Source organism: Leishmania panamensis (genome assembly GCF_000755165.1).
Source record: "Leishmania panamensis strain MHOM/PA/94/PSC-1 chromosome 34 sequence".
In the NCBI taxonomy this organism is placed as follows: domain Eukaryota; phylum Euglenozoa; class Kinetoplastea; order Trypanosomatida; family Trypanosomatidae; genus Leishmania; species Leishmania panamensis.
In genome coordinates, this window is record NC_025881.1 from 1,422,693 (window position 1) to 1,438,186 (window position 15,494).

Below are 15,494 nucleotides of genomic sequence, written 5' to 3' on the forward strand. Positions count from 1 at the left end.
TTGCTGAAACGATACTTTCTGTTTCTGATGAAGCTGCTCTTGCTTTCCTCTCCTTGTGGTACTTCGCGGATCACTTTTTTAGTATCGCTTTTCCCAACCTATGTCTTCCTCACAAGACAGTGAACAAGCCATTATTCATTGATCACTATTTCGTCCAGCTTCTGAATGCTGCTGTTTACTTTTCTACTCTTTTTATTTCTTTCATCTTCGCACATTCAGCCCATTCTTCGCAATCAATAGTGTCGATCAAATTTCGGTTTGTAGTGCCGTTTCTCGTGAGCGAGGAAGAGAAAACGGGGCTAACTGTCCTGAATTTCGAAAGCTATCGCGCTACTTTTTCCAAAGCATATGCTGCGGCGGCCTTTAAAATTGTTCTCTTAGTCGTCCTACTTAGAGCTTGCTCCCCTAACTGTTGGCTTGCGGAGTAGGCCACCAAGGGCAATATTATCTTCGCTGATCTGGTATTGCTTCGAGTTAGGTATCCACACACCCCAGTATCCCTCTCCATAATGGAGGAACTTCCCCTGCTGCGCGCCAAGGGGAATAACGTGAGGGAGACAACAGGTCCGTCTGTCGGACCGGGAGCTTATGATCTAGATAAGCGGGCCACTATCAACTCTAGTTGTGCACCTTTCAACAGCACCAGTGTTCGGCAGCCTCTCCTGTCTGCCGACCGCGAGCTTCCTGGGCCTGGTGCATATAACGTACCTGCGGCACAGAGTGGCCAGGCTTTCGGGGTGGGGTCACAGCCCTTTGTGTCGGAATCCGCTCGCTTTGTTGCAGCAGCCTGCAGCGATATCCCTGGGCCTGGCTCCTACGATGTCGCGAGTTATCGGAGCACGCGCAAAAATCCACGATCACACATGTTTTCTGGACCACACGGGAATGCACTCGATAGCCAGTACACCGAGAGCGTCGGCCCTGGGAGCTACAACCCCAACTACGTTGCTGCAGACCGCAGGCTTCCCAAAGCGGCCGGGTTTGCTAAATACAGTAGTCGGGAACCGCTGAGGCCGCCAACGGGCCCGGGCCCAGGAAGCTACAATCCATCATTAGTGCTGCGATCGCTTGGCGCGGCGAAGCCGTCCTCAATGTTTGTAACGAAAACCAAGCGATCTCTGTGTGGCGGCAACGGATTTAGCGATTCTCCTGGGCCCGGCACTTACCAGCCATGGATGGCGTCAGAGCGAGGCGCAACAATTCCGCGCGAGCAGTTCTCCGCCTTTGGCTCCTCCTCCTCTCGGTTTGCCCACGGGAAGGAGGGCGATCTGCCGGGACCTGGTGCGTATACCGGTGAGATTGCGCCGCGCCGTTTCCACCCGAGCACCAAAGGCAACTCTGCCGCTTTTGTCTCAGGGTACGACCGTTTTCCAGCATCGATGGTGGCGCAGTCGCCAGGTCCGGGAACGTACGACCCACGGCGCTCACGCCGGCATCACGATTTTGGCGAGCCCATGCCATTTGGATCAACAGTACCCCGATTCGATCCGGTGTGGTCGCAGCATCCGCGATCAGAGCCGCTCATCTTTTCTGGAGACCCCGACAATGGCAGGGCCCCGAGTCAGCGACGGATGCGCCCATTTATATATGGAAAGATCCAACCTTCGAGCGCTCCGCCTCCGCTGCCGCACCGGGCGTACGATGTGCGGTACGACTGGCCAAAGCCAACGTCTATGGCAAATACCACGTTTGGCACATCTTCACGTTTGCCGCTTCATCAAACCAGTGCAGTGCCAGGCCCAGGCAGCTACTGTGAGCTGGGGGACGCTGCTCCTGCTGGCCGCCGCTACGGTAACTCCAATTGGGGCCGCTATGTGCGATTTTCCGAGGTGGCGCTGTCGTCAGGCACGCCGGAAGCAGGTAAGTACTATCACGCCAGCACCTTCCTAAAAAAGACCTTCAATTCCACGATCGGCTCTGACACTGCGTGGATTGAGTAGCGGCACGTGCGCCGTGTTGTCTCTTCGCTTGAGCTGAAACTGAATGTAATGCAACGACTGTCGAGCTGCGGAGCAGGAGTGCGAGATTGCTTCGCTGTGCAAAAAGATGAAAAACGTGACAGCGGTCATGGGAAGGTGGACGCTCATTTGGAGTCGGACAAAAGGTAACGCTGTTGCAGCTCGCTGCGATAGATGGATGATTGTACATGTAAATTAGGTTCTTTCCATGTCACCTGTTTGTTCCTGTGCTGTCCCCGTTCTTTACGTAGGGAGTATACGTGTCACCCTTGAAGAAAAGAATCAGAGAGAGCCTTGCCCGCAACGTTCGCAAGCAAGTGGTGTTTAGCTTTGGTACTCATGCGCACTTCAATCAGCACCTCTTCCTTCTGTATAGCATGTAATGGCCGTTACCATGCCTAAGGATCGTTGCTTGGCAGTACCCTCTGCTCGGACTGATTGTTCGTACGACTCCCTTTTTGACCATTTGACTGCGGACGCCCTCTCGCTTATTGTGCGTATTCTTTGAACCTTCGCCTCTGCTAATGCCCATCTGTACAGTCTCTTGAAGCTGCATATAGCTCCCTGCGCTAGGAGAGAAACGTTTCCCGCTCTCTTCTCCCTCCTGTCTTCCTACCGTCGCCTTTCTTTCCGCCCTTCTGTTTTTTTTTTTTGTTATGGAGCGCTAAGGAAAGCGTTTAGAGTGTCGTGTGCCTGCGTCTCTTTTCCTGTCGAGTCCTTTTGCATAATGGGAGGCTGATAGAGAGAGAGAGAGCATACCGAGCTCGTTATCCTTTCCTTTTTTTTTTTTACAGCCGAGCCTTGCTCAAAGTGATCGACAGTGGCGGTTGCACGTGGCTTAAATGTGTGTTTTTCCCTTTTCTTTTACTGCGTTTGCTTCTCATATCTGCTTCTCACGTGGACCACTATAGTACTGGTGGAAGACTGACGGACGCAGCTGCGTTCCTTTTGTTCGCTGTTGACGTTTTTTTTCCCGCTCAATACTTAGAAGTCATCCAATGCTCTCGCAGTGCACGTTTGTGATGTCGCGATGGACATCGCGCCTGCCCCCGTTTCTGCGGCGTGCCGTGCAAATGGAACAGATGGAGATGGACTCGGCTCTGTCTCAGATGTACTCCTTGTGCCTCAAACCCTCCCTGGTGAGCAAAATGAGTCGGGCCCGGAAGATGACGAAGGGCCACTACTACCGTGATGACCCTGCGTTTCTCATGCTGCAGCTCGTGTTCATCGTCGTCGTCTCGGTTGCGCAGTGGCTACTGCTAGGTATGAGCAGATCGCTGGTGGGCATTCTGTTTTCCGCCATCGCATGGTACGTGCTGAGCGGATTAGGCATGGCGTGTGTATGGCGTGCGGTCGCAGTGATGTATCTTTCCCCATCTTCGAGATCCACGCAGGGCGGAGTTCTGACTGGGGCCACCTCAGTCCTCGGCGTCGACTCCGTTGTGGACTACCTGCGCCCTGACCTGGACTGGCGCTACGCCTTTGACGTGCACTGCAACGGCTACTTCACGTTCTTCATTTGGACAGAGGTGATCGCGTACTTTCTGGCCCCTGTCATGAACGTGTCATGGGTGAGCAACGCGGTTGTCGGCATTGGAACTACCACATACCTGTACAGTGTCTTCTTGGGCTACCTGGAGATCCCGTCGTTGTCCTACCAGCAGCGTCTGCTCTATCCTGTGCTGATTGTAGGCGTGCTGTTCCTTCTTCTTAGCTTCTCCGATATCAATGTTGGGGTGAAATTGTGGCTGCAGCAATGCTCCAAATAATGATAATAGAAACACAGACACAAAGTGTGTGATACAGGAGAAGGCAGGCGGCGGCGTATGTTTTTTTCCTTTCCTGCGGGGTGACCCCGCAATACTTGGTTTCGTAGAGATCGAAGTATTCAACAATAGGCACTGAGCTATGCGGACAAATGTGCGTGCCGCAGTTTCCCCCTCCAGAAAAAAAAACAATAGGGATGAGCTGATGGCCTCTTCTCCACTCGCAACGAGGTCAATGGGTATGCATGTGTGTGTGAATGCCAAAGTGCGAAATAATATTGCGCGGCGTTTCTGCGTCTCTCTGGCAATTCAGTGCGTGCTGACTTGTCCTCCCTTCCCCTCATTTCTCTGGTTAGTCGTTCATGCAGCCGTTCTTTCAATCTCGCACGAGGCGTGAGGCTGCAGGTAGCTCACTATCGATGCATACTCTCCAATTCTCTTCTCCGTTTCTCTCTTTCTGCTTGACCTCCTTGCTGTCTTCGCCTTCTTCATCTATGTGAACCGGGCGTACTTGACTCTTTTTGATGATGCATATATGCATCCGCTTGTACGCGTGCACTGCAACAGTACTTCCCCACCCTTCATTTTTTTTTTACTCTATGCTTTACGCCTCCCTCTCCCTCTCCCTCTCCGTTCCTGCTTCTCCTATTGCGGGCACTCCATGAGGTGTCGGACGCGAGACGTGGAGGATAGTGCACACAGAAGGAAAGAAAGAGGAGGGAGAGCGTCAGGTGCCCGTCGATATATTGTACGTGGCAGGACGCAAGGTCGCAGCGACCAGACACACCAACATTCTACCCCAGCGCCTTCCTCCACAACTACTTCAGAGGGAGCTGGAAGTGGTGGTGGTGGTGGGAAGGCAGTATAGTGCTTGCCAAGTGAGGGCGGAGAAAGTTCGGTCCTTTGATAGAGCTCTATCAGTTTTCACTGATTCACCAGTTTTATCTTCTCCACCTCAAACATAGAGACTCACCTTTGGCTTCCTGTAAGCAAGGTCTAATGCTGCGGCGTACCGCATTAGCGCGGCGCTACCCCTTCAACAAGCGCGGGCCCCGTGAGCGCAAGTCGTGGAAGCACCATGTCTTGACAGAACCTCCGAAACCGGTGGAGTGGCGTGACCCGAAAGTGTGGACAAAGGACTTGAGCCAGATGAAGTCTTTTGACGCGCCTCAGTGGGACTTGTGGCTTAACCGCTCCAGGTCGCAAGACATGGACGAGGCACTGCAGCCGTTCATGGACATGCCGCAGTCCCTCAAAGACCGTCGGTATGATATACCCTGGTGGGCGAACCCTTTCGGTGCGTGGTATCTGCAAAATGTGCTTTCGGTGGAGCTAATGAAGCTACCTGGACGAACAAATGCGGAGAAGATTGCTATTTATCGTGGGCGCAAGCACCCCGCCACATGGGACAAGTCGAAGGAGGGGCTCATGGACGACGAGGTTCTGCTGAAGCAGATCGTTAAGGAGCGCTGGCGCACCCTTGAATTTGGCGACCGTGACGCCGGCTACCCTTGCACGTTCAGCGACTACATCCAGTTCTTGAACGAGTGGTTCAAGTCGCTAGATGAGGAGGGGCTACAGCGGCTGCGGGAGCACTTTGACCGCAAAATTCGTCCTCTTCTCGCTGTGATGACCCACGTAGACCTGATGTGGCTCGAGGCGCTCACCCAGAACTCCGTGCAGAACAAGGAGCAGCTGGAGCGACGCATCGGGTTCCAGACATCTCTGGGTACGCCTGAGTTCTTTGACATGTCAAAGAGACTTCGATACGAAATCAATGAGGACTACAAGGTGCGCGATGAGCTAGGGCCGGAGCTGTTTGCGCTGTGGAGCAAGGCACCAGAGCGTTGGCCACCGGAGCGGTTGGCGAAGATGTACGGTCTGGACTTCACGCTTGTCCGGAAGATTCTCGTCTGGCACCACTTCAAGGCATGCTACGACGCTTGCGTAGAGCCAGACTGGACCTTACCAAAGCGTCTCTTTGCCCTTGAGTGGATTCGGGATGTGCGGGCCCGCAAGCAGGGTCTCTTCTACGGAAAGCTGCGTTTTGCGGAGCAGAAGATCACATTTTACAGCGACAAGTTCCTCTTTCGAGACCTCGTCAACCGCCGTGAGGCGAGCTACGCGAATGTGTGGGAGATGGACGATCCGTATCGCTTCCTGCAGACAGAACAGGACTACGAGGATTACTGGGGCGACAATTACGATGTGTATCGGCGTATGTTCCCTGAGATGATTGGTAAGACTGGCGAGCCGGTGCAGCAGTACAGTCAGATGCCCGTATGGGCAGGACCGCACCGCGACCACGCAAACAAGTCCGAGCACAACTGGATGTTTGCCGAAATTGGTGTGAATGTCGGTCACGAGCCACTGAAAAAGCTGGAGCTGGATCCGACAAACGAGAAGCGGCGTCGCTTTGTCATCCGTCAACCCGACGGCTCGCTGCGGTCTGCAAAAATGTCTGAGATGCGGGCGTGGTACTGGAAGGAGGAGTGGGCGGACTTCCGCTTTTGGGCCCCTCACATGGAGTGGGGCGTCGAAAACACACCCTCCCTGGAGCAGTACCAGGAGCACGTACCGGACACACCCGACGCTGACTATCGCAAGCAGCGCCGTATTCAGTCCCGCCCCGTGAAGTGGTTTTACGAGAGTCACTATAGTCGCAGCGGCAACTTTGCTGGATTTCAGCCACTGCGATTCATGCAGCGTCGCACCCAACGTGAGGTGCGGTGGCCCGACGTCATCAACGCTGCTGTGCAGATCGAGAAGAGCAAGCCGAGCTCCTATGTGTTCAAGGCAATCCCAGAAATTTGAGTGCGTTTCCTGTGAGACTTCTCTGTGCATATCCATGACAGTGCTGTTCTTCCTGTCCTCTCTCGTGGCTCGCCGCCTGCTCCGTGGTACCTCTTTTCCTCTTAGCGGGGCACAGGCTCTGACTGGGCGACAAGGCAAACAGCAAAGGTAGTCGGATAGGGAAGCGGAGGTCTGCATGCCGTGATCTCTCTGCTCACATCATGTGTGTACCTGTGCACCTCGTTTCCCGCTGCTCCACTCTGTTTTTCCTCAGTTTGCTGCTATGGAATCGAATTTGGCGTGCATGTGTTTTCTTTTTTCTTTTTTTCGCCGATTTCGTGCTGACAATGCTGCGGGTCGCGGTGGGGAGGGGAGGGGGGGGTGTTAGAGGAGGAGAGCGGTAGTCGCAACGATACAGGCATCTGTTTTTTGCACTTTCCCTCGCTCGTAGGTTGGAGAGAGAGAGAGAGCACGCGCGTTCCACGCATGTACGCATGCGCATGTTTGTGTCTCTCGGTGCGCCAATCGATGGGGAAGGATTGGGAGAAAAAGTTCAAGCAGAAAGAAAAACCACCCCACTCTCGAGCATTTGCAGAGCACGGGAGTGCATGTATTGCTGGTGCGGCATTGTGTAAAACCGAGAACAAAGGTGGGAAGATCGCTCTAGCTTTCTCGCCACAGACATAGCAGCGTAACGTTGTTCACTGAAGGTTGAAACAAACGGCGATTGTTGTGCGTTAATGATATGTGTGAACTTTCTTTTACCTGGTTGTGCACAGGTATTCCCGAGACGAGACGTAGATAAGTCGGTTAACTTGACCATGCCAAGAGAAGGCCATCGTATTGACAGCGAAAAGGGTGAAGGACAACCCTGGAAGGGAAACTGCGTTTCTCTTCCTTTCGAGCTTGTGCGCTGCCCCTCCGACTGAAGTACAACCGTAATAGCGACTTCCGGATTGCCCTAGCGCCTTCTCACTCTCTCTCTCTCTCTCTGTCTGTGTGCCTTTCCCCCTTCAACGTCAAACCACTCGCAATTTCTTTTTTCCCTCTCCTTTCTCGCGTGCGATCGCACGCACTCTTCCCTCTGTCGCTGCTCACGACCTGACAGCTCTTGGCTGCTTACTGAACTGTTTTCTGTATATCGGTCTCCACTCCCACAGAATAACAGTGAAAGGGGACGTTATCCAGCCGGAAAAGGCGTACGAAGGGCGCTTCACTCTTGGTTCTCTTGACGAAGCCACTGGTTTCGACGAGAGGGCAGGCGGAGAAGTGAGACGCGCGAAAAAAAAGGTCTTGGCAGCTCTCTCCAGGAACGTAATCGGTGTGTTGTGTTGAGGGGAGCGGAAGTGTGGTGCGGCACGCTGCACCCAACAGTGTGCGATACCCTCTCTCACTGCGTGTTTCACTGTTGTTAGTTGCTCTCCCTGACTACTTCTTACCAGCACTTCTTTGGCGCTCGTGTGCTGTGAAGAGGAGGAAAGCAGAGCAGTGCCGGAAAGGATGAGCGCAGCGGCTCCTCCTGGGTTTGCCGAGGCCGTCAGCGGCCCTCCTGGCTTTGAGGACGAGGATGATTTTGCCGATGTCAACTCCGCCCTGCTCGCGGAGATGGAGAAGGAAGAGCAGAAGGAGTCAAGGAAGCGGCAGATCCTTACATGGCAGCGCATGAACACAGAGCGGTACGGGTTTCGCTCTGCGTACCGGGCGGCAGTGGGGGAGAAAGACTTGATGCCTCCAGAGTTCATCCGCAAGGTGGTAAAGGACAACGGTGACCTCGGCGGAAAGCGCTTCAAGTCAGAGCGCAAGCTATGCGTGGGCATGCTGCCCTACATGCCACTGGCTTTGTTCAAACTCCTGGAAAACATGCCAATGCCTTGGGAAGAGGCGCGCTACGTGACCGTAGTATACCACGTCGGCGGCGTTCTCACGATCGTGGATGACACCCCCACGGTGGCGGAGCCGCTCTATCTGTCGCGGTGGGGCTCTATGTGGACAAAGATGCGCGCCAACAAGGTAGAGCTCCTACAAGAGGGTGGTGGCTTCAGGCGCGCGGTGCACAAAGGAGACGAAAACGAGCCGCCACTGGACTTCGCCGACTACCTAATGGACCGCGTGCCGCCACCGCCGGTGCGCGATGATCTCGATGAGGAGGACAACGCTGGCATTGCGGGCTGGTTTTACGACCCTTTCCCACGCCTGGTGGCTCCCAACCAGATCCGTGGCCCTCGGCGGCCGAATGGGTACTACTTCACCATTGATGTGATAGAGGCGCTGTACCGTAACGCGTCGCCCATTCTGCCGACGCTCGATGACCGCAGCTACTTTTACCTCTGGGATCTCAAGTCCTTCTACTCTGCCAAAGCGATGCACTTGTCCATCCCCCGCGGCCCAAAGTTCGAGGCCCCACCTGCCATTCGTGTGAAGCAGGACGAGGACGACGACTGGACGGAGTTCAACGACCTGCGCCGCATCATCCACCGCGACAACCCACGCAAGCCGCGCTTTACGATGCTGACGGAGCGGCAGATTGCCTTTCCGTTCCTGTATGGCTCGGTGGTAGACGGAGTCGAGCTGGGACCGTATCACTACCCGGCAACGGTGCGCGTCGAAAACGATGACCCCGAGCTGCCGTGCTTCACGTTCCACCCCTCGCTGAATGCAATCAAAGCGGTGGAGAGGAATTACACCGATGTGCCGCGCGCGCAGGCTGTGTTGTGCTCCTCTACCTGGGATCGCGCGGGCGTCCAGCATGCTGAAGGTGCCGTGGACGTACCGTTGGAGCTGCCGGACGACTTTGAGCCGTTTCTGGCTGCGCTCCCGCTGGAGCAGCCCAACACGAAGACAGGCCTGTCGCTGCTCTTCGCTCCGGCGCCTTACAATTCCTTTGAGGGAGGCATGAAGCGGCGCATCGATGTGCCGCTGTGCGACAAGTGGTACCAGGATCCACCAGACCTGCTCACGACGGACGACCGCGACAAAATTCTGCGCAGTTACACCCAGCTGCTCAAGCACCATGTGAAGCGGTCTCTGCAGCACACCGTGCGCCAACGGGGCAGTGCCGCCGCCGCATCAGCGGCAGCGGCGGACATGAGCGCCATACAGGAGAAGCATCGTCTGCAGAAGATGGCAGAGATGCGGTACTTTTCCAAGACACGCATGGAGTGGCTAGAAGCGGCGCTGCAGGTGATGCGGCAGGGTCACAACATGCTTGCTCAGCTCATCAACATGAAGTGCCTGCCATATGTGCACATTGACTACAACTTCGAAGCGAAGCCGACCCGCACGCTGACGACGAAGGAGATCAAGAAGAGCCGCCTTGGCCCCGCGTTTCACATGATCCGCGAGTTACTGGGCTTCATGAAGCGGCTCATTGACATGCATGTGATGTATCGGCTAGGGTCGACGGATGCGCTGCAGTTGGCGGACGCTACCCAGTACCTCTTCTCCCACGTTGGCGTGCTGACTGGCGTGTACCGCTACAAGCTGCGGGCGTTACGGCAGATCAAGCGGAGTCGTGACCTCAAGCACATGCTGTATAGCAAATTCAACGTTGGCGGCGTGCCCAGTGGGCCTGGAAACGGTTTCTGGGGTCCCGCGTGGCGCGTGTGGGTATTCTTTATGCGTGGCATGACGCCGCTACTGCAGCGTTACCTGAGCAACCTGACCGATCGCGTGCTGCACGGCCGTGTGCAGAAGGGGAAGACTACCGGCAAGAAAATCACGCGTCAGCGGGTCGAGCCAGACAAGGACGTGAACATCAAGGAAGCGTTCCGCCGTGAGCTGCGCGAGATGCTGCCGGACAGCGTCAAGGGTTCGGTCATTGTGACGATGGACCAGCACATGAACGAGGCTTTCCGGCACTGGCGCGCCGGCATACCGTGGAGCGTGCCTGGGCTTGCGAGGCCACTGGCGGACCTCGTTGGCAAGTACGTGAAGCTGCGCTCGGAGGAGTACATCCGCACTACGCAGCTGCAACGACGTCGCATTGCGGAGGGGGATACGGTAGACAAGCAGGCCTTCATGAAAAACCTAGGGCGCTTGACGCGGCTGAAGCTCATGGATGAGCAGCGCCGCCAGCGTCGGTACATGACTGGCGAGGACGCCGCCACGATTCTGTCGCCCGATGAGGCGACAGAGATTTACCGCATGATGGCGAACTGGCTAAATGACCGCGGCTTCAAGAAGATCCCCTTCCCAGACCCGTCCAAGACAGCAGAGCTGTCGTTACTGCAGCTTTCCCTCAATAGACTGCGTGACCAGCACAACATCGCGAACCGGCTTACGGCGAACCAGCGTGAGGAGCAGGCTCGCATCGAGGAGTCCTTCAACGCGCCCCACGAGGCCCTATCCAGGATTGTAGACGCCCTGGCTCACCAACGCCGCTTCAAGAACGTCGAGGTAGAGTACATGGACAACTTTTCACACCTATACCCGCTCTACACTGTCGTGCCACAGGAGAAGATGATTGACTCCTTCCTCGACCAGTACCTCTGGTACAAGACCATGAATGTGCAGCGCCTCTTCCCAAACTGGGTGAAGCCGTCCGATGTGGAGCCGCTGCCGCAGCTGCTGTATAAGTGGTGTGAGGGTATTAATAACATCCCTGACCTCTGGGACGTGTCGCACGACGAGTCTGTGGTGCTGTTGCACAGCAACTTGGAGGATGCCTTCTATGATAACGTGGACTGGACCTTCTTCCGTCCGATGCTGGAGCTGATCATGGACAAGTCTCTTGTCGACTACGTTGTGAGTCGGCACGATGTAGTGGTGGAATTCAAGGACATGAGTTACCATCACTACAAGGGACTGATCCGCGGCTTCATGTTTTCGCCATTCCTGGCGCAGTACTGGGGGCTCGTGATGGATGTGCTGCTGCTCGGCACACAACGAAGCAAGGAGATAGCCGGCACGGCGGTGAAGCCAAACCCATTCATGTCTTTCTTCCGCGATCCCTACCTCGCCACGTCGCACCCGATTCGCGCGTACTGCAGGTACAAGAACGAGGTCTACATTGTGATACGCTACACCAAGACGGAGGCGGATGAGGTGCGTCGTCGCTACCTGGAGGAGACTAAGTCGGATCCGGAGATGCATGCCATCAACGCATCAGTCTACGGATTCAAGAACGCGAAGGAGTGGCCACGCGACGCACGGATGCGTCTTTTCCTGTCCGACGTAAACCTGGCACGCGCGGTGCTGTGGGAGTTTCGCGGCCGCCTGCCACCGTCGATGGCGACCATCAATGACGCAAACAGCTTCGTCAGCGTCTACTCTAAGGACAACCCCAACCTGCTCTTTGAAATGGCAGGCTTCTCTGTGCGACTGCTGCCGGTGGTGCGGACCGAGGCGGAAATCCTCGAGAACGAGTCTATGTGGAGTCTGCGCAATAACACCACCAAGGACATATCCTGCCGAGCCTTCCTGCAGGTGACGAAGGAGCACATCAACATGATCCGCAACAAGGCGCGCCGCACTGTAATGATGGTCGGCAGTTCCACCTTTCACAGCATTGCGGCAAAGTGGAACGCGCTGATTACGGAGATTGTGCCGTACTATCGCGAGGCGATTCTCGGGACGGAGGAGTTGCAGGCAATCCTGGCGCGCGCGGAGCACCGCATGCAGGCACGCGTGATGATGGCGCTGAATTCGCGCGCCAAGTCGCGATTTCCACCGGCAATGTTCTACGCCCCCTCTGACCTCGGCGGCCTCGGCATGCTCTCCGTTGGACACTCTCTCATTCCTGCGAAGGATACTATATATTCAAGGACAACCAGCACCGGCGTCCAGTTCTTCTACGCCGGTCTTACCAACGAGGAGGGTATCCCTATCCCCAACGTGCTGCAGTACTACACGCCATGGGAAGCAGAGATAAAGGAGAGCGAGAAAGCATGGCTGGAGTTCCGCACCCGCGAGCGGGAGGCCAAGGCGCGTGGTGGTCGCGTGTCGCTAGACGACATCGAGGACATCATCGACAAGGGCATCCCGCGCATCCGCGTGCGCTTCTCACGACACGCACCGCTCTTCCACTTTGACACCGGCTTCCGAGTCCGCATGGAGTTCCAGCGATACCTGGCTGGCAAGTACCTGAAGAACTGGTGGTTTCACATGGAGCACGACGGCAACATCTGCGGCGGCGTGATGGAGCGCTACCGCGCTGACATGAACAACGCCCTCGGTGGGGTTGAGGCGATTTTGGAGCACAGTCTTTTCAAGGGGACGGGCTTCCCATCATGGGAGGGCATTGAGTTTGACCGATCTGGCGGCTTCGAAAACACAAAGAAGGATACAAAACTGGCGAAGCAGCAGCGTGCTGGTTTGAGCAAGGTGCCGAACCAGCGGTTTGCACTGTGGTGGAGTCCTACGATCAACCGCTCCGACATCCAGGCCGGCTTCGAGTCGAAGGTGGAGACGACAGGTGTCTTCATGTGTGGTAAGCTGGAGACTATCAAAAAGTCCCTCATCAAGATCTTCAGCGGCTCTCTCTGGGAGAAGTCGCACGGCGCCGTCGTGAACGATGTAGCAAGCAAGCTGAAGGACAGCCTCATCGACCTCGGCGCGGCCTCCATAACGTTGCAACAGCAGCACCCACAAAAATCCTACACCTTTACGAGCTCCGCTGCCGATGTCATCTTGGTGAGCGCGGCACGCTGGTCGGTGCCGTCGAAGCCGACCAGTCTCGCCGACGAGGTCGGCGATGTGTATCAACAGAACACAACCTCGAAGTTCTGGATCGATGTGCAGCTGCGATGGGGAAACTACGATAGCCACAACATCGCCGAGTACGCGAGGAAGAAGTTCTACGAGTACTCAACGGCGCGCATGTATCCGTTTCCTGCTGGCATCGTCGTTGCGATCGACCTGGCGTACAACTGCCACAGCGCGTTTGGCTACTGGATCCCTGGCATGAAGTTGTTCATGAGTAAGCTGATGCCCGTGATTATGAAGAACAATATAACCCTCAACACGCTGCGCGACCGCATGAAGCGTGACCTAGGACTGTTCAGCTCTGCCCCGACCGAGGCGAGCCTGTCCGACACAAACATTGCTGAGCTGTTCTCCAGTGGGATGCGCACGTGGATCGTGGACGACAGCGCCACGTACGTGACGAGCGAGCAGCCGACCCCGGACGGCGGCAAGAAGTTCAAGTCCGAGAATGGTGCTGTTCTGGTCTTTGAGCCCGTCTCTGGTTCTTTGAAGATGAGTGTAGTGCACCGGAGCGTCTTTGCCGGGCAGAAGCGTCGCTCAAAGCTGGCGCGCGAGAAGGCAGCGGAAGAGATCGCGTCGTGGCTGCGTAGCTGCCCGCCTAGCGAGCGTCCGGGCAAGATCATCGTCACCCGCTCACGTTTCCGCCAGACGCTGCATAACATGTTGGTACTAGACTACCCGAACATAATCATTGGCCAAAGTGACTTGAACCTTCCGCTGCCGATGGTGCTGCGTCACAGTCGCCTCGTTGAGCTGCGCATTGCGGCGATGGAAAGCAAGGGATGGGAGTTCTGCATCTACGACGACTGGCAGCAGAGTCTGCAGTTCCAGCCGATCACGTGCTTCAACCTACTGAATCTGGTCTTGCGTGGATACCACATCAACCTGCAGCGCACCCGGCAGATTCTCGTGCCTGATCTGCACGTCGAGGTAAGCGCGGCTCACTTCTGGCCCACGTACGCGACCCGCCAGGAATGGGAGCAGGTGTCCATTCGGCTACAGGAGATGATCATCGCTGACGCCGCGCGCCGCATGAACGTAAGCCCGAAGGATTTTACAGAAAAGGAGAAGGAGGGGATTCTGCTGGGCAAGCGAATGACCAACTTGGAGATTCAGCAGGAGGAGATAAAGGAAATTGAGGCCATGCGGCGCACAAAGCTTGTAGAGGCACAGACGGTCAGCGTTGTCACGAGCAGCGGCGACGTCGTGAAGCGCAAGGTGAAGGCCGCCTTTGATTTCGGAGCGACGGCGTTTAACAACAACTGGCGCCCCCGCTCCTTGGCCGATGCTGCCTTTCTTGACGAGAACACCACCATCACCTTCGACGCCGCTGGCGCCACTGGGGCAAGCGACCAGCTCATCTTCTCCGAGGATGCGGTTCAGAAGTTGCTGGCGTGCTGCGACGTCAAGGTGCAGTGCTGTGCGTACATGTTTGGCCATGCTCTGCCAGACTCGCCAAACATCAAGGAGGTGCTATGTGTCATGATCCCGCCACAGTTTGGGACGGCTGTCGAGGCCCGCACACCGCCCCGCATTCCATATGACGCGGCGCCACTGCGGGAGGCGAACCTGTCTTTTTTGGGACTCATGAGGATTGGCGAGAGTGAGGCGCAGCTGACCTCGCACGACCTCGCGCTCCAGGCGCGTGCGCTGATCGCGAACGAGGGGATGGTGCCGCAAGGGTTTCTGACTGCCGTTCTGGAGATGTCGGAGGAGGGGGTAATAGTGCGGTGCTACAGCACCACCGCAGACGGCATTGCATGGGCGCAGGTCGAGTACGAGCGACTGCTCAAGAAGACTCCGGAGGCAACCGACCCGGTGTTCTCCTCTCCGTGCCGTGGCACCCTTTCCTCAGAGGTGCGAAGCTTTTTCCTGGTGCCGGTAGAGCGGGTCTGGAACTACTACTTCAAGGGGGCACTGTGGCGCGAGAACACCGAGTACGATGTCGTCGTCGACTTGCCGTTGCACTTCTTCGACGCACTCCACCGCCCGGACCACTTCCTTAACTTTACTCGCATGGGTGACGACGCCGAGGTGATGGATGAGGCAGACCCAAACGATGTGTTCGGCAGCTAGGCCGGCGTGGCGGAGGGTCTGCTAAGCCCAGACACGTGGCTGTGGGGCTTCCGTCCTGTTTCTGAGACTGCGTCGTGCCCCCATAATCCCCTGAGCGAGAGACGGCATCTCGATAGTCTGGAGGAAGGAAGAGAGAGGATGAGGAGAAGTTGACGTGTTGTTGCTCCGCGTGTGCCGGTGTGCTTTGGTCATATGGCAC

At 56.2% G+C, this 15,494-nt stretch overlaps 4 protein-coding genes across 4 annotated transcripts; all 4 read left to right on the plus strand.

Moving 5' to 3' along the window:
* Window positions 1-509: 509 nt before the first annotated feature.
* Window positions 510-1,940, plus strand: LPMP_343800 (hypothetical protein; the record flags this gene model as incomplete). The annotated part of the gene is made up of 1 exon (XM_010704500.1): window positions 510-1,940. One exon carries the CDS (start codon window positions 510-512, stop codon window positions 1,938-1,940), a length of 1,431 nt encoding a protein of 476 aa, XP_010702802.1.
* A 1,016-nt stretch (window positions 1,941-2,956) lies between these two features.
* LPMP_343810 (hypothetical protein) lies at window positions 2,957-3,727 on the plus strand (the record flags this gene model as incomplete). The annotated part of the gene is made up of 1 exon (XM_010704501.1): window positions 2,957-3,727. The coding sequence occupies one exon, from the start codon at window positions 2,957-2,959 to the stop codon at window positions 3,725-3,727; it is 771 nt and encodes a 256-aa protein (XP_010702803.1).
* Window positions 3,728-4,723: 996 nt separating this feature from the next.
* LPMP_343820 (hypothetical protein) lies at window positions 4,724-6,538 on the plus strand (the record flags this gene model as incomplete). Its single annotated transcript, XM_010704502.1, has 1 exon — window positions 4,724-6,538. One exon carries the CDS (start codon window positions 4,724-4,726, stop codon window positions 6,536-6,538), a length of 1,815 nt encoding a protein of 604 aa, XP_010702804.1.
* Window positions 6,539-8,017: 1,479 nt separating this feature from the next.
* Window positions 8,018-15,295, plus strand: LPMP_343830 (U5 snRNA-associated splicing factor; the record flags this gene model as incomplete). The annotated part of the gene is made up of 1 exon (XM_010704503.1): window positions 8,018-15,295. One exon carries the CDS (start codon window positions 8,018-8,020, stop codon window positions 15,293-15,295), a length of 7,278 nt encoding a protein of 2,425 aa, XP_010702805.1.
* Between the last annotated feature and the right edge of the window lie 199 nt (window positions 15,296-15,494).